Here is a 17,740-nt window from a genome sequence, read left to right as displayed (position 1 = left end):
GACTAGATTTTTTGCATAATTTCACTTTAATTCTTCAACAAACCTTGCCAAAATCAACTTCTCTGTTTCTCTTCATGACCTGACTCTAATGTCATTACAAAAAAAAATGCATTTTGCCTTCATACGTATTGATTCCAGCGAGCTCTAGAAAGTGAATTGACAAAGATATCCCTCCACATAAAGGGTGCGTGACATGTTTTAACGGTTAAATGGAAAGAAAGTAACTTAGAATTGAACATTCATGTGGGATTGGTACACATGTTTATAAGTTCAGTTGGATTTGTGCAAAATCCCCTTTTAAATAAGTTGTAATTGGTGGGTTGAAATTAAATTACCCAAGTCCGTCAAGCAAAAGCCCACCAAATGGCGGGAGCCTTCAGTTTTGTTAACGCACTTACCCTTGCACTTGCAGACACAGCAAACCGAGATGGAGCGCAAAGACAGCCAGTCTCCTCAAGGTTTTCCTTCTTCTCTCTTTACTTCTCAAACGGTTTCAATTTTCGGTTTTGATAAATCAATTTCCTTGATTTGAATTGAAATAGTGCAGGTGAGATAACTCGGATTCTGGTGGAATTCCTCGAGGTTGCAATCACTTCAGTCGTTTTCCTGAAGGGAATTTACCCTCCAGGTTCGTTCTTCTAATCCTCCATTCAATCCTATCCCACCCAACCCCCAATTTCTTGTTTGGTTGCTGAGAAATTTATGGTATTGGGTTCTGTTTTTCTTTATTACCCTACCCAGAAAGCAAAACCCCATTTTCTTAACTAAATCCTTACACAAGTTGCATACGAGGCTTATTGGAATAATGGGTAATTGTATTTTTTTAACAGTTTGAACTGATATTTACTGATAGACTCTGATAGTTGGTGTGTTTTGGTAAAGGTGCTTTTGAAAGAAGGAAATATATGAATTTGGTGGTTCATAGAGCTCGTCACCCTGAACTCAGAGATTACATCCATTCCGCTGTCTCGGGACTTCTCCCTTTTATCCAAAAGGTTGCTTCTTTACTTATTTATTTCTTTTAAAACTTTTCTTATACATGAGCTCATCATCTTTGCTTAGAAATGATTTGTAACCAAATTGGGTGAAAAGTTTGAAGATTGTGTTTCTAATTGAACCAAAGTTCTGCCATTTTTTCTGTATGTTTTTCCACTAAAGAACATTTTCACTGAGACGGAGAAATACATCTTACAAACTAGGGTCTCGTGGAGAGAGTAGCTGTTATTTTCTTTCACGGTGACAACATCCCTGTGGAAAGATTTATGTTTAAGCTCAATGTGAATCAATCGTATGGCTCGAGGGTGGAAGAAGCTGACCTGGAGTTCTCACTGAGGTCATTTTTTATCAAGCTTCCTGTCGCAGAACCCCTTACCAAGGCTCTTCCCCAGAGTAAGTCCTTAAGCTTTCTATCAAATGGTTTGGTTTAATTGGTTAATTATTGACCAGATGCGTACATTGTTTCTGGGATCATGAACTATGGTTTGGTTTAATGTCTCGTTTCCTTTAGTGATCGATCACGGCTAGCTATGTAAGCTTTTCGTCTTTAACAGATTGCAGGTGGGAGATAACTGCTTACTTTCGATCACTCCCTCAGGCTTGTACAAGTAAGGATGCAGAGTCGTGGATTCCAACAGATACAAAGCAGTGGCAACAACCTCCGTTAATAACCCCTATTAAGTCAATGAGTAGCCAACCTCTATCTGTGCAGTTATATTTGGAACATCCAAGTTTATCTGAACCAAAGGCTTGAAAGAGGAATACAATTGTTCCTACGCATATGCATGCATGCACGTATGCTTAGCTGGTATTGGCCTTACCTAATTTACTTTTTAAGTCCTTCAATGTGATAGAAAATTCATGTTTTGTTTTGTCTTGATTTTACATGAAAAATACAATGCATGTCCCCTGAACATGCTGCTTGAGAAGTAAATCTTGCTTGCTTGCTGCATTTAGTATATAAACCACAATAAGTTAGTGTTTACTATTGGTATTTGTTATCCAATTAGGATGAGATTAGAGAGTACCGATGTAGAAAGCTTGTGGAAGATGAAGGATGGATGAAAAGGACAACACTGTAGATCAAGCTGGAGGTGGTTAGCTGAGGGTATTGTTGTTTGTGCTCTTCCACATCTTGCACTTGTGTGCAGCCGTGTAGGCGGAGAAGTACCACTTACTAAACTGAAGAGCTAGTTGGTAGCTGCTCAACATTAGTTTATGAATGAACAGTTTTAACAATTATCGGTGTTTGTGGGAGAAACGGGTGTTTCGTTAGGCTGGAATATGAGTTTGAAAATGAGTTAGCAGTTGCACAGATTGGAACGTGGTCTGCAAGCGGCTATATAAGGTTAATTTCCCATGCAATCGATGAAGTACTGACCATGCTCATGTTCAGTTTCTATGTCCGAATATTGTACATTGTCTTATTGATATGCAAATTTTCTTCTTTAGTCCAGATTACTTAGTATTACAGGAAATGAACGGTTATGATTGAATTGAGGAAATACCTTTTTCTTTTTTTTTTTGAGAAAAAGTACGATAATTGGCCCACCTTGCAATAAAGTTTGTGAGTTTGTGAATTCGTAGTTGAGCTTGGTTTTTTTTTCTTAAACTAATTTTTTGAGGGTACCTTACCACTCGGTAACTTTTATTAACAATCCGAATTGTTTATATAATCTCATCATTCATAAAACACCCTTGTATATAGTTGACAAACATAAAACCATTAAAAAATTTAATTCAAGTGAAGAAGATAAACAAATACGGTGCTCGGAATATACACGAAAATGACTACAAATATAACTGTCATTTGATTTCGAATCGTAGAAATACAATTTGGGCTATTCAATTACATAATTGGATGGCTACCATATTGATGTGGGCCGAAAGGGCTGATTTTTCATGGCCCAATTTCTTTGTCCTGTGAATTTATCGCAAAAGGCCATTTCATTGCCAGGCCTGCTACCAGACCTCGTTACTATTTCCATCCCCCACAAATCCTGAGCACTTCCAAGTGACCGTTGGGCAGCGCTTGCACGCCAACTGTTCGATGTTTTGCGCCAAAGACGCTCACCGGTTCCCGCAAAATGCATAGGAGAACCACGTTACCGCGCTTTCACCAGCTTCCCAAAACCTCTCATCTGTGCGAAACGGATGCATACGCATCGCCTTCTCCAATCCCATGTCGGAGATTAGGTTCTATGTGGGTCCCGGTGAAGCACAAATCCAGCGGAGGAAGAAGACCCAAGAAGAAAGTATACCACAGAGTCCACGAACTCGACAAAGTCATGGACTTGCAGAAAAAGCCCGCCTTGATTTTACAGCTGAAATCAATTATTCAGTCGCAGAAACACCAGTCTCTCCTTCTCAGGGACCTCGAGAAAGAAGTTGGGTTTGTTCAGAAGTGGAACTTCATGGCCGTCATAGAAAAATACCCTGCAATATTCTATGTCGGTGGCGGCAACAGAACGCCCCCTTTTGTTACACTCGCTGAGAAGGCTGAGAAAGTTGCTGGTGAAGAAGCTTCAGTCAAGGATTTGATGGAACCCATGTTGGTTAAAAACTTGAGGAAGTTGTTGATGTTGTCAGTTGATTGCCGGGTTCCACTCGAAAGCATTGAATTCATCGAATCCGAATTGGGTCTGCCGAATGATTTCAAGAAATCATTGATTCCGAAGTACCCTGAATTCTTTTCGGTTAAGGATGTCAATGAAAAAGATTTTCTGCATTTGGAGAATTGGGATTCTTCACTAGCAGTCACGGCTCGTGAGGAAAATTTAGCCGATGAAGGAATTTCTGCCGCTTATGGATTGGGGAAGAAGGTTAGGATATCCAAAGATGGTAATTTTCTAGGTCCACATGCGTTTCGAATGAATTTTCCTGCTGGTTTTAGGCCAAACACTAGTTATCTTGAGCAACTTGAAAGGTGGCAGAAAATGGAATTCCCTTCTCCATATTTGAATGCCAGGAGATTTGACATTGCTGATCCCAAATCGAGGAAGCGGGTGGTGGCGGTGCTTCATGAGCTACTCAGCTTGACAATGCAGAAGAGGATGACATCTGCTCAACTGGAAGCATTTCATTCAGAGTATTTCTTACCCTCTAAATTGCTCCTTTGTCTGATAAAGCATCCTGGTATCTTTTACATAACTAATAAAGGTGCAAGGAGCACTGTTTTTCTTAAAGAAGCTTATGATGGATTGAATTTGATAAACAAATGTCCCCTGTTGTCATTTTATGATAAATTCGTAGCGCTTAGCGGTAGGAGAGAGACCAATCCATGTAACGTGATGCATTCTTCATAGATTGATTTTTTAAATGTAAATTTGGATTCTTACGTTATATATGTGATTGAAAATTTCATGCACGGTATCACTACACTTACACAGCGGAATGAAATTTATTCCAGAGTGTATAGTTCACAGCAGGGTTCTACAATGACTGAAAATCTGAATTCATTAGACACCTACCTGTTACAAAACTGTTTGGATTTTGTCCTAGTCAAGCTACAAAGTTTGTTGATCCAGAATCATTTTAATCATATCATCTCTCGATCCTTACAATGTCCTTCCAGGTTAAGTAGTTGGTTTGCGCTATAGAACAAATTAGAGTGCTTTGAAATATCAAATACCCTTTCTAGTTGGTTGTGTTTTGAATGATGGACATAACAAGTAGACATTGGATAATTGCATCTCAAATGAGAGTTCGTGTATGTGAATCTTTGAAACCCCTTCAACTAAGGCCCACGGAGTACAAAACTTTGCACAAGCTTTCTTCCTACTGCACATTTAACATATGTTATGTTAAAAGATTGAACTATAGAAGTAAAACTCAGAAAAAAGTAGTAGCAACCAAGTTCCTTATCTCTGAAATTTTAGCTTGTGGCTGTGACTATTTTTAATAAGCTAATATTAGTTCAGCTCTATTAGATTTCAGTAATATCATTGCAAATGTTATGTCCAGGCTTAGGATGGCTATCATCCCATCAACTCGCAGGGATATAGATTTCAGCTGATGATGTTCTTTTCTTTTTAAGATATCTGATGAATCAGATGACAACATTTAATCATCTGTTTAGTGATCCTTAGATTATCTAAGCAAACTTGTTATATATCTTTTTCCTCAAAAACGTGAGTGTATTTCCTTCCAGTTGCTTTATACCAATATAGCATGCTAGCTCCTTCTTTGATGTTGGTGTTGGGTACTTTGATAATTGATACCGATGGATCTCTGCTAATTCTATTCAAACACCCGAAATAATCAGTTTGCATCTTTTTAAAAAGTATATTAATGTTGTTTATGCCGTTTAGATGTTTGTAGAGATGTCATATATCTTCAAAGTAAGTTTGTTTTCATGTGTAACGAGTGCATTTTGTATAAGTTGGTGTTTTGAGGATCAAAAGAACTCTTCGAACTCTTATATATTCTCAAACTAATAACCAACGAGTTTCTTTCAATTTACGTTTAAGTTCCCTCCAAAATCTCATTTGAAGTTATAAAAACCTATATAAATTATCAGCATATCTTGTTCTTGACAATTTCAAATTTATGACTAGAAACGATAATTATATGATTTTAGTTCCTACAAGCAGATTGTGTATCTTTCACATGATTTAAATCATGAAAATGACATTGGTAGAAAATTCTTCAAATGAAATTCAATAACACAAAAAGTGTACAGACACATGGGAAGCTTGATTTAAATTCTCCTTTTTGTTTTTGTTTTTCTGTTTTCTCATTTGTATCTGTTCATCATCATCAATTGTAAAAAGTAAAAAGCAAAAAAAACCAAAAAGTATTTTGTGTATTTTGCTGTTAATAATTGTTGACTCTAAAAATTACAAAACCTACGTGGCGCACAGCCTGAGTAACTAATAAGCTAACTAGGTCCTTCGGTTGAATGCAGGGCGTGCCAACTCGTTGGCCGAGCTCAGCCGAGGAGTAAAATTTGTGATGTTGCGTTGAGCGCGTTGCTGACTTCTTTATCTTGCGACTATGGTTGGGGAAGGAACAAATCTCGACCTTTGGATTCTCAAGCCTGAAGACAAGGCTGCAGGTTATGCGAAGTTCTCGAATCGTCGGCGCCGGATTTAGTCACAGTGATTATATTCGTGAGAGTATAAACATGTCGAATCGCCACCGGACTATATGGATACAAATATTCAAAGGTGACGTACGTCTTGATGATAAATATGGTTCGGCTGTCAGAATGCTGAACTCTGAAACTCACTTGTGAGTATCCAATCATAAAATCACTCGGCGTTCAATGCGCCGAATGTCGTAACTCATAACACCTTACTTCGCCGAGAAGGCTAATAAGATGGCCTCTACCAATAAGGATTCGAAAACCCTTCTCGACCGAGACTTGGATAGGTAACCAGTCGATCTTGACGCAGTGCTGTTTATCCAAACTGAAGGTGCCTCGCAGTTGGCAGTTGTTTTCTCTTTCAGAACAAAAGAATTCATGTATACCAATATAGCATGCTGGCTCCTTCTTTGATGTTGGTGTTGGGTACTTTGATAATTGATACGGATGGATCTGTGCTAATTCTATTCAAACACCCGAAATAATCAGTTTGCATCTTTTTAAAAAGTATATTAATGTTGTTTATGCCGTTTAGATGTTTGTAGAGATGTCGTATATCTTCAAAGTAAGTTTGTTTTCATGTGTAACGAGTGCATTTTGTATAAGTTGGTGTGTTGAGGATCAAATGAACTCTTCGAACTCTTATATATTCTCAAACTAATAACCACCGAGTTTCTTTCAATTTACGTTTAAGTTTCCTCCAAAATCTCATTTTTAAGTTATAAAAACCTATATAAATTATCAGCATATCTTATTCTTGACAATTTCAAATTTATGACTAGAAACGATAATTATATAATTTTAGTTCCTACAAGCAAATTGTGTATTTTTCGCATGATTTAAATCATGAAAATGACATTGGTAGAAAATTCTTCAAATGAACTTCAATAACACAGAGACACATGGGAAGCTTGATTTAAAGTCTCCTTTTTGTTTTTGATTTTCTGTTTGCTCATTTGTATCTGTTCATCATCATCAATTGTAACAAAGTAAAAAACAAAAAAACAAAAAAACCAAAAAAGTATTTTGTATATTTTGCTGTTAATAATGTACGATGCTCTACTGAAATATCTGTTTCGACCAGAGTGTCAAATGCATTATGCAGAGATCATTCGTGTTTCGTTTGGGATACGATGACGTGGTGTGACATGTATTTCCTGTCAAGTCACTCTCCATTTATTTTAAACGTGGAAAGCCAGATTTTTTTTTTTTTTTATCATTTTCTTTCGATTGTTGATTACTTGCGGTAGGGTTCATTGTGGAGCCCAATAATAGGCCCAACATCTTCACTCAGAGTCTGGATCTGTTGTTTATGGGCCCATATTTGTTTTGTTAAATAAGGCAAAGCTTCCAGTTCCAACCCACCAAAAAGGTTGGTAGCTGACAATCAATTGGTATTTATGGTACTTATGGTGCACTGCCACTGCGTGCAACTTGAAATGAGTCGAAATAATGATTTTGGTCCTCTAGTTTGGCTCAATTTCACTTAGCGATGTGTTATCTGCACACTTTTTTTTACTTGTCGCACACTTCTTTAATTTGTGATTATCGGATTAAATGAATTAAAGAAAATTAAAAAAACATAAATTAACAAGCAATATATGAAAAATAAAAAAATATGTGTAAATAGCACATCCCTTTCACCTACGTCTATGTGATATTAATTGTCGCTATTTACCCTTATGATAGATTAATAGTATTAATTTAAAGACAATAATTATTTGCTTCTTTCTTTTTGAAAAGAAAAAATAAATAGACCTACAAGGTCATGTGTGTACTTTTAAAAGTTCATCGTATTAGTGAACTACATGAGTTAAATCGCAATGAATGAAAAGTAAAATACCGAAGTAAAACTACGCACTCCTTGATGCTAATGATGTTTTTGCCGCCACAAAATATTGGATTAACAAGCAACTACGCACTCCTCGGTGCTAATGATGTTTCCCCAACTCCAAAATTTAAATCCCGAGCGGTATCCTGGAACCATAATACTTGAAACCTTAACGAAGAAAGTCGAGCTTCTACTATAAAATGAATTGGTAATGGGGAGTATTTCAACTTATTGATAAGTTCATGGAAAGTTTCTTCTCTCATCATTGTGGTAGTCATTCTCAACACACTTAATCGCGTGTGACGAATTTTTTCAAGCCAAACATGTAGACAACACAAATTTAGTGACGTGAAGTACGTGTAGCTGTTGGGATTCACACATGGAACAACATGCCTTAATGCCAAGAAAAATATTGAGATTCCATCATAAAATCAATTGACAATATAAGAAGTAGCTCAACTTATTTTTAAGCTCACTTAAGGTTCATTCTTCCGTCAATATGAGATTCATTAACAACAGTCAAAACATTTTATCTTTACAATTTGAAATCGATTAACAATACACCATTGCTTCGTTTTTTCCTCAAAGCTCTTGGGAACCATATAATATGCCAGAAAAGTGCTTACACTCACATTGATCTACATTACTTGGCAAGTTTAGTGCATTTTAACTGTATACTAATATAAACCAAAGAATGTGATTTTAGGTGGAAAAGGACAAATGGTGATCCAATTGGAGAGGTTTGAATTCCTATGAAAAACTAATGTTATTGTGCTAGGCTCCTACTGCTAGCCAGCTCCATGATGAATGGGTCCAAATATATTATCGCCGGACGTCATGCACCCCATAAGGTGTCGACAAGTCGATGGCTCTGCTGTGCATGCACTACCACATTGGTGACAATAATACCAAATCTCTCCCCCCTCTTTCTATCCTCTCCACTCCACTTATAGGTATTCTTCTCGAATTGTCACCTTCAACTCCAAGTTTCATGTCTACTTCAGTACTGTTAATTCTGCAACTTTCATAAAGCAGGAGAGGGGAAGTATATCTATCTATATATCTATTTATCAATATATATATATATTGTTTAGAACTCATGGTAAAGAAAAATTATGATAATTCATCGTTTAATTTTAATTCAATAGTAGATGAGAAAATACAACTACAAAAAATAAATAGTCATCAATTATTATATTAAGATTAAACGGTAAGTAACCACAATTTTATTAAATTATAAAGTCCAAGAGAATGAGATTAATATGTATAGGAAAAAGTAGGAGTGAAAAAGAAAGATGATAAAATCATAGTACATTGATATCTTTCTTTTGGTTCATGATAGCGATCATACTTCTGTAGAATCACTTTATATACATTTAGTCCTCCGAAGACTCCAAAACCAACCTATCTATGTATCTATCTATATCCCCTGCCTCCATTATGTCCTTTCACATAGAAAATTCATCTCTCTCTCTCTCTCTCTCTCTCTCTCTCTCCCCCCATTAGTGGGTACTTTGTCTAAAGTAAGCATGTAATCCTTGTTGTCTAAACTAGGGCACCACTGCAAAGGTTCTCACCAGTAAAATGATCCATGATTTTGCTTGATGTGAGTACTGAGTGGGCACACACCAACACCAACACTCTGAGAGAGAGAGAGAGAGAGAGAGGACATAATGATTTAACCGAAGATGGGGATTGGGGAGCTAGGGTTTGGCTTGCAACCATAATCTCCATGACCTAGATATATTATATCATCCATGGGGCCGGGGGTGAGAAAAGAAGACTGAGTCCTAAGTCTGTCTGTCTGTCATGGATTGGATACATATTATGCTAGCTAGTGGAAGAAGCTGATGTTTGTTTACACTTGCACACAGGCACCAACCCTGTCTGTCATGTCAAAATCCAACTCCGTAAACAAAAAGAAAAAGAAAAGATTAGTTTTTGCAACTATTTGCTCTTTTTTCTTGCTTTTTAACTTGTTTTTTTTTCATAGTGGGGTTTTCTTTTCTGGATTCAAATATGCAATAAATAATGTCTATGTCTTTAGATTTACTCCATCCATCCACCCATCGATCAAACCTTGCAAATTAAAGTAGATTCATGGGCCATGCCGTTGGCAGATCATTGATATTCCCCACATAAAAAGAAATATATGATTTCTAGGTCACTGTTTTATGCATGCCTTTTCTCTTTAAAGACCCCACCTTTCAAAACATAACGTTTAACCCATTACTCTTTGCATGGTAAAATTCAAAACAAGCCTGTCACGCATTTAGGTAAATGCTAAATGCTTCTTTTTTTACCAATGTCCCTTTGCAGTTTTCAAATCTTGCCCCCATCTGAGTAAATAATTAAATGTACACTTTAATTTGAAGACTTATGTATTTGGGGTGGGGGATTCATTAGGGTTCGGTTCCTCTTTTAGACTTGTGTTCCATGCTTATTAAGAAATGCTAAATTGGGACGATGCACCTCAAATTCTAATTTGACTCCAAGGTCCTATCCAATTTCTTAAGTGATTGTATAATATGTGAGTGACCCTGTGGGGTCCCTAATTGTCCTAAGCTTGAAAAAAAAAAAAAAAAAACTATAGAGAGGGGGTTGGCTCCTTAAGATTGAAGAGTAGTTCCTTCTTAATTACTTAGTGTTTGATTTACATTATAATCAGAATCATTTATATTAAAAATCAATTTACAAATATCATCTTAAAAAAATTAATTAAAACTAAGGTCGTTTAATCAATCAGTGGTAGAAAATAAATAGATGGTTCATAATGTTTTTACCATGTTTGTGCATTTGTTTTTTTACAATTTGATGACTAAATGATCTCTTATTTTATTGATTTTTTCAGAGTAATTTATAATATTAATTATTCTGATCATAAGCCCAAAGTTCCATTAATCGATCACGAAGGAAATAGGAGGAACTCCTCATCAACAACTGAAGAGCCAGGTTAATATCAAAAATATATATGTCAGAATGAAAGAACAGAAGAAAGGAAATAGCAAAAGCAACATAATTCCAAGATGATGGAGTGGTGTGGTACAATTTACATACATGATGAGTGTCCCTTTTCACGAGGGACGAAAGTTTTGGGGTTGCGTCATGGCCCCCATGCCCCCTCTCTTGATTGGATCCATATGCTATGCCGTCCATTACTTAGCAGCCCCACCCCTCCTCAATCCTCATCAACTTGAACTTGGAATATGGTTTGTATCACTAAAGTGGACAACTTATGTGAGACACACACATCACCGTCCCCTTTACATCAAGTCTCACTCCTAACGACGTAAAAGGTTTAAAAACAAGCACAAAGCGTGGGTCTGGTAGATTCTTGTTAGATCTTTGCCAGTGCTTCTGCCGAAACTACTTGTGTTAGAACTACATCTACATATAAGCATAAAAATTACTTTTATCGAATTTACTTTTGCTCATAAGCATAAGAACTACTGCTTACATAACTCATAAGCACTTTTAATTATTTCTTGGGGTAAAAGTGAAAGGACATAGGTCATAAAAGATTAAACGAGCCGAATCACTCTTTAGAACTCGGTCGTCGATTTGCTTCAACAGCCTACCGTCCCCCGCTGGGAGCGATTGTGATTTTTCAAAATTTGAAGTCCTCAGAAAAGAATTCAATTCCATTGGGTCAAGTGTCATTGTCCTCATCGTCGGCATATTCGATGGCTTTGTGGGTGGTGTGTACGTGACCATGAGTTTTGGTTAAGCATGCCCTCCATATTTGATTTTCAATTCCTACACAAACAGAAGATGCAACAATCAGGTACGCATTTACATCAATGAATAATAGAGGGGAGAAGAACAAGGTAAGGATGGGATGGATCATGACCCACATGGAATTGATGTGTGATTCTATAGGAATTGGGGACCAACCAAATGTTTAGGTTTACTTTTTTTTTTCACAAATCTTTTTCATTAGAAGGAAAAATATGTGTTCTTTGTCACATATAAAATATATGTGCCCTACTAGTCACCTAGTTGATCATTTGGGTAATCAAATTATTTGTATTATATTGTGGACCACTTCCTTCTAATATAGGTAACACCCATCAATCTAATCTAATTGATACATTACATTACAAATTTTGTTCTTTAAAAATGTGACTAGTTGGTAACTTCGTTATGGCAGTTCATCTTTTTGGGAGTCAAAAAAAGATATTTCAAACTCTCCATGAGCACTCCATCAGCTCCAAAAATCAAATCCAAAACGTATTATAGAATACGAGTTAGATACCATTTCTTTAATTAAAACAAAATATTGGTCTAAAAAATCAAGGTTTTGGTCCAATGTGCATTTTCAGCACTCAACCAAAAGCAAAACACTTCACGAATCATGGCCATGAGATGTGCCCTTTTGACAAAAATTTATTAGTACTTAATTTGGCTTTGACAATCCCAATTATCCCCAAGATAATACCATTTTATAATCATAATGATTAAAAATATTGAATCAAAGGTTTCACATGGTGGTTAGTCGCTATCGAATAAATCTAATTGATGCTACAACACAACAAAGGTTGTCCCACTCCACCATGATGCTTCATCCGTGTAATCCATATATAAACCAATCTTTTTCAATACATAATTAAACCCGTGATTTAATTATAATTATCATTCCTGATCATGTGTTACATTTTTATGCTTTTATATATTGGAAAAATATTTATTTATTATTTAATTCTTTAATCAATGAATTTGAGCGAGATGCATATGGCCATGGTTTGCTAAAAGCATATACAATATGATCAAGGGTGACAATTAATTCACAGAACAATATTTTGAATGATGAAACTTGTAGTAAAATCAACTCTCTGCCTTTTGTTTTAAACCCTATGTTTTGAAAATGTGTCCATTTTTTCTTCTTTTATGTAAGCTTAATTGAAATTAATTTTTAGTGGCGGATCCACACATTATACCTCATGAGGTCTTGGTGTATGGAAAATTTTTTTTAGCTCATAAGATTTATGTCGAGTTATAGCATTGAGGCATTTTGCCAAGCATTTTGGTTGGCACATAAACATATATCAAGCTATGTTGCATGGCCGATCGACATATGGTGAGCCATGTTGCCATCATTCAAGCAATGTTGTTGAAGCTTGCCAAGCATCACTTACCGAGATCCGTCGAGCATGCATTTCATCAAACAATTAGTAGGGAAAGGGACCTACCAATCCATTCTCCTATCTTTCGGAGGGTCTTGGGACCAGATGGTCCCTTTAATGGTGTAGAGAGCTGTACTTCCGTATTCGAGACCAGAATATCGTCTCTCGTTTGCACCTCCTTCGCAATGAAGAAAAAAACTCAAAAAAGGAACTAGATTCCGACAGTTAGCCTGCCAGTTGAAGCAACATGACTGAATTACTTAGGCTTGAATTAACCTAATGTTAAGCTAAGAGAGTTAACCTGCACTTTCAATACACTTCTCAACCCCTATACCAATAATATTTGTTCAACCCATTAATTAAATTTCATTGCTAATTCTCCCCCACTTTCAGCTGGTTACCAACAGTCCAAGAAAACCAGCTGAAAACTTATTGTGTTTGCCAATATGTTAGTTGCCCTCTACCCATCTCCCATCTTCCATCTTCCCATGATTCAAGCAAGGGCAACCTTCTCTATCTCTATTTCTTCTTTATTCAAGTTTTCTGTGACATTTTTCATTTGTCTTCCCAACGGCAACGAAAGGATGGGCATCTGACATTAGCTTGAGAGTGACCTAATTGTTTTTCTTGATCAAAACTGAAACCCCAACTGGCATTGCCATTGAAATTTCACCAAATGACAACTACTTAGCTAATAATCTTTGTATCGTAGCTCCGGAGTCCGGATCCTTTTGGACAAATTACAAATGCATACGATACATCAATTACTTCCATATGGAATTATATAGCGAGAGCCACTATGTTTATCTATTATCAAGTCACAATTACATAACTAACTGGCTTTTTATATAAGTGAGTTTTTTTTATACTTTAATCATAACCTAGAAAATGATGGTTCAGTTGATAAAAAATATTGTACAATAAACATATATTCATGATTAGCAACGTCGTAAATTACTAACTGGTTGACTTTGAACGGTCTATATTTTAAATATGAGACAAAAGGAGTCGTCATATCCAACAAATTGGTCAATTTCTTGGAGTGAGGATCCTCGCCGGATCCTCTTTGTGAGAATCTCAGGGATTCTCAAATCACATCTGTTCATTGTACATCGTGCGATCATAAATCATTGTAAATTTTTTTATTTAAAATGAATATAAACAATACCTGACGAAAACTGACCGCACGATATACAATAAACAGATGTAATTGAAAAATTCCTGAAATCCTTTCAAAAAGGATCATGCAAGATCCTCTCTCAATTTCTTGCCATAAGATATTTGCATGTGGATGGCACGAAAAGTATACTAGCACGCAATAATCATATACAAGTACAACCAAATGTTTATTTATGAATGCATTTCAAGTACAATCTATATGTTCGATTTGAGTACAAGACAAACTTTGCCTAACAAGAAAAATAATACAAAGGTGGAAGAGACAAGAAGAACTCATATGATGACTAGGGTTTCGATTAATTTTTGGATTAATAAGGTCAACAAAAATTTGGGCGCAAGTAACGTGTAGTTGCCCAAGTCTAGATACCTTTTGGAATACAACTTGAGCATACCTACAAAACTACAAGAAGAAACATAAACTTGTTTTAAATGTTAAATTAGGTTTATGTTCTTGTCATTGGGCTAATTTTTCATTATTAGTGACATTGGAAATAGTTGTCAACTCAAAAAATTGATCAAATGTATAAGCAAGGATACATTGTATAATTAGTGACATATAACATTTCAGTCTAAAATAGAGCTCATGTCAAGTAAAGATGTTACTCAAACAAGAATAGTAAAGTTAGTGTTTTGATTCAAACCATCTCCATTATACGTACACAACTCGTTAAACTCATCATCGCTTTATGTCATATATAAAAATTATATCGTAAGAATATAATTCTACACTGAAGATAATCTTTAAGATCATCTTCAATAGAGATGTCAAATTTCAATTTTATAGCTCATGTGGCAAGATAATATTTTATATAGTCTCTTATTCCAACCAAGATGTCAAATTAAAATGCTTTTTTGATTATTTATAAAATCGAGTGGGTTAGAAATTAATAATAAAATTATCTATGAGTGAAAGAAAAATAAAGAAATATATGGGCCAACATTAAAATAAAACAAAAACAAACAAAAAAAATTGCCTTCAAATTTGACAATAAAATATAGAATGTCAATCTATATAAAATTTTGACATCTTATTTAGGAATGCTCTAAGTAATTAATCAACAACATAACACAAATTTATATCAAAAATTGTGTCCAGTAGTGGCCATAGTAATGGTGGTTTTTGTCACCACAAGTGGCAAGTCACAAGGACATAAATCCTTTTGGAATACACACCAAAAAGAGCATCATTTCCCTTTCTTTAGGTACAACGTTCCATTACTTTTGAGTAGATTCCTAGGCAGAAACACCTTTTTTAAATTTGGCTTAAGTCCAATTTGGCCCATTAAACAAATAATTAAAAATGTCTTTCATTATTATTTTTTTTATCAAACGATATTATCTACGTAAAGAAAAAATATAAAGTAGGATAAACTTCATAATAGACTAACAATTATATGGTTCAAATTCTTCTTTGGCGAGAATAGAATATAAGATCTCTCACTTAAAGAATTGTTATTAGTATTCCAATAGTTTCATATGCGCTTCAAAATTTTTATATTTTAAAAAAAAAAAAAAGATTTTTAAAGAGTACAAAATAATTTTTTTACCGTGTAAATCATAACACTAGACTAGCCAATCAATAGAAAAATGTCCAACTTATGATGGCAATAAATAAATAATTAATAGTTTATGCTGGCAGAGAACCCAACTAAATCATCATCATCAACACTTAATCGAATAATTAATTAATTAATTAATTGATTATTATGATAGACAAGGTAAACAAGGATAGTGATAAAGTAAATTATTAAAGTATATAAATAAATAAAAACTAATGAAAAGGATTTAAAAATTTTAAATTTTAACTATAAGAATAAAATAAAAGATAAAATAAATAATGTCATGATTGATTTTTTAATGTAAAAATATAATTTTTTGTTAAAATAAACCGTACGAAAGTATTTTGTTAAAGTTCTTTAGAAATAAAGGAAAGGGAAAGGACAATGGTGACCGAACTGGGTGGGAATCCGACCCGCGTGTAGGGGAGGGCATGCTGGTCAGAACGAGACAGATGGTCCCAATATAAGTGGGGTCCTACAATGTGGACCCCCGTATCCAAATCCCACAAACAAAATCTCCCAATATTTTTGTGATGTCTTTTGTTACCGTCTCCACAATTAAATGCTAATTTTGGCTGTTTGCACCTGTTTTTCGTGGGGCCCAACGCCTTTTTTTATTTCTTTCTTTATTTTTTGATAATTTGTGTCTCTCAAATAGGACATATGGTTCTTAATTGGACCATTTAGTAGGACAAATTTGAAGTTGATTTGGTTGCTTTAATTGGACCGGAAAAAAGACCATTCACCTTTTAATAATAGCCTTTAATTTTGGCCTGACCAGTATTATTCTTGAGCTATCATTATTTAAGATGCGGCTACAAAAACTTCGTGATTTTTTTTTTTTTTTTAACAAATGATATTAACAATACTAAGAATGAGGGAATAAACTTAACTTTACAAGAAGTTAGTAATAATATGGTTCAAATTTGTCTTTGATAAAAATCAAACCTAAAACCTCACTTACAAGTGAAGAAGAATATCACTAGACCGTAGTATTAAGAGACACATCATGATTTTAAGTGCATTGAAATATTAACATATTAGATGAAAGTGATAAAAATTGAAATAATTCCCCAAACTTATATGATTTATATTTTGGTGGTAGTAGAGAGATTATTTTTTACCATATCTTGCAAATCACATGATATGATACATGATCGTTGAATTCCTGCTTTAAATTGTTAAAAATAAAAGTGGGACTCTCTATAGATTATTTGCCGCCTTATTTTTTTTACATAACATTTTATAATATTGGCACGAAAACTGATGTAAAATTGTGAGCTGACAAATAGTCCATGAAGATAGGGTCGAAGCCAAAAACTAGGAGGGGGCTTAAAAACTTTATACTTTTTTTTGTGACAATAAATCAATTTTTTTTTACTAATACTTAAAAAATTAGTTACAAAATGCCTAATTTTACTACTCTATTGTCTAATTTTGTCTCCAATTGTTGTATTAATAATCTAATGTTCATTCGTACTAATTAACCAAATATATGCACCTCATTGAGGTTCAGGCATGAGTGTGTGAGAGAGAAAAAAAAAAAAAAAAAAGGAGGTAAAAAAGATTTTTCACTATTTTAATATGATTAATACAAGGCTTTTTAATGAAAAAAATTGGGTGAGAGGGGGACATTTGCCCTCTAGGCCTTACATCCCAGCATCCTGCATGAAGAGTCTCACTTTAAAAGAGTCTACTAATTATGATGGGCTTTACTTGCACTACAAGCAATACAAGTTGTATAAAAATGATCTTCTAGGTCTAATAGGATTCCTACTTTTGGTTTACACACTATGAGTCTATGGTATATTCGATTTTCCCTAAACATAATTTATTTATTAGTATATAAACCTAATATAAGACGGCCAACCCAATTACCAAAGTGAAGGATGATTAGTGGTATTAAGTAATAGCAAAGGAACAGACAGGCTGGGTGATTCTCGCGTGTTGTATGAGGTGCAGTTCA

At 34.9% G+C, this 17,740-nt stretch overlaps 2 protein-coding genes across 5 annotated transcripts; both read left to right on the top strand.

Moving 5' to 3' along the window:
• Positions 1-338: 338 nt before the first annotated feature.
• On the top strand, positions 339-2,447 carry LOC103936934 (DNA polymerase zeta processivity subunit). 3 transcript variants are annotated; one of them, XM_048574167.1, is made up of 6 exons: positions 339-458; positions 548-628; positions 883-995; positions 1,200-1,389; positions 1,551-1,804; positions 2,007-2,447. In XM_048574167.1, exons 1-5 carry the CDS (start codon positions 428-430, stop codon positions 1,748-1,750), a joined length of 615 nt encoding a protein of 204 aa, XP_048430124.1. In that variant the 5' UTR covers positions 339-427; the 3' UTR covers positions 1,751-1,804; positions 2,007-2,447. The 3 variants fall into 3 exon arrangements, with proteins under 3 accessions (XP_048430124.1, XP_048430122.1, XP_048430123.1); XM_048574165.1 differs by having other exon boundaries at positions 349-458; positions 543-628; XM_048574166.1 differs by having other exon boundaries at positions 349-458; positions 543-628; positions 1,551-2,447.
• A 122-nt stretch (positions 2,448-2,569) lies between these two features.
• Positions 2,570-6,669, top strand: LOC103936933 (protein WHAT'S THIS FACTOR 1 homolog, chloroplastic-like). 2 transcript variants are annotated; one of them, XM_048574164.1, is made up of 2 exons: positions 2,570-4,084; positions 5,903-6,669. In XM_048574164.1, the coding sequence occupies exons 1-2, from the start codon at positions 3,084-3,086 to the stop codon at positions 6,036-6,038; spliced, it is 1,137 nt and encodes a 378-aa protein (XP_048430121.1). In that variant the 5' UTR covers positions 2,570-3,083; the 3' UTR covers positions 6,039-6,669. The 2 variants fall into 2 exon arrangements, with proteins under 2 accessions (XP_048430121.1, XP_009345097.2); XM_009346822.3 differs by lacking the exon at positions 5,903-6,669 and having other exon boundaries at positions 2,570-4,333.
• The last annotated feature ends 11,071 nt before the right edge of the window (positions 6,670-17,740 follow it).

The sequence above is a fragment of a genome, unplaced genomic scaffold, assembly GCF_019419815.1.
Source record: "Pyrus x bretschneideri cultivar Hongxiangsu unplaced genomic scaffold, Pyrus_bretschneideri_v1 Contig7, whole genome shotgun sequence".
NCBI classification, from domain to species: domain Eukaryota; kingdom Viridiplantae; phylum Streptophyta; class Magnoliopsida; order Rosales; family Rosaceae; genus Pyrus; species Pyrus x bretschneideri.
The sequence above is the reverse complement of the archived record's forward strand: the minus strand, read 5'-3'. Positions and strand labels throughout refer to the sequence as shown.

Coding starts and splice junctions, on each gene's coding strand:
- LOC103936934 (XM_048574165.1), top strand. CDS start 364: ATGGCGGGAGCCTTCAGTTTTGTTAACGCACTTACCCTTGCACTTGCA. Junction 629..882: donor GAAGGGAATTTACCCTCCAG/GTTCGTTCTTCT, acceptor GTTTTGGTAAAG/GTGCTTTTGAAAGAAGGAAA. Junction 996..1,199: donor TTCTCCCTTTTATCCAAAAG/GTTGCTTCTTTA, acceptor CTTACAAACTAG/GGTCTCGTGGAGAGAGTAGC.
- LOC103936933 (XM_009346822.3), top strand. CDS start 3,084: ATGCATAGGAGAACCACGTTACCGCGCTTTCACCAGCTTCCCAAAACC.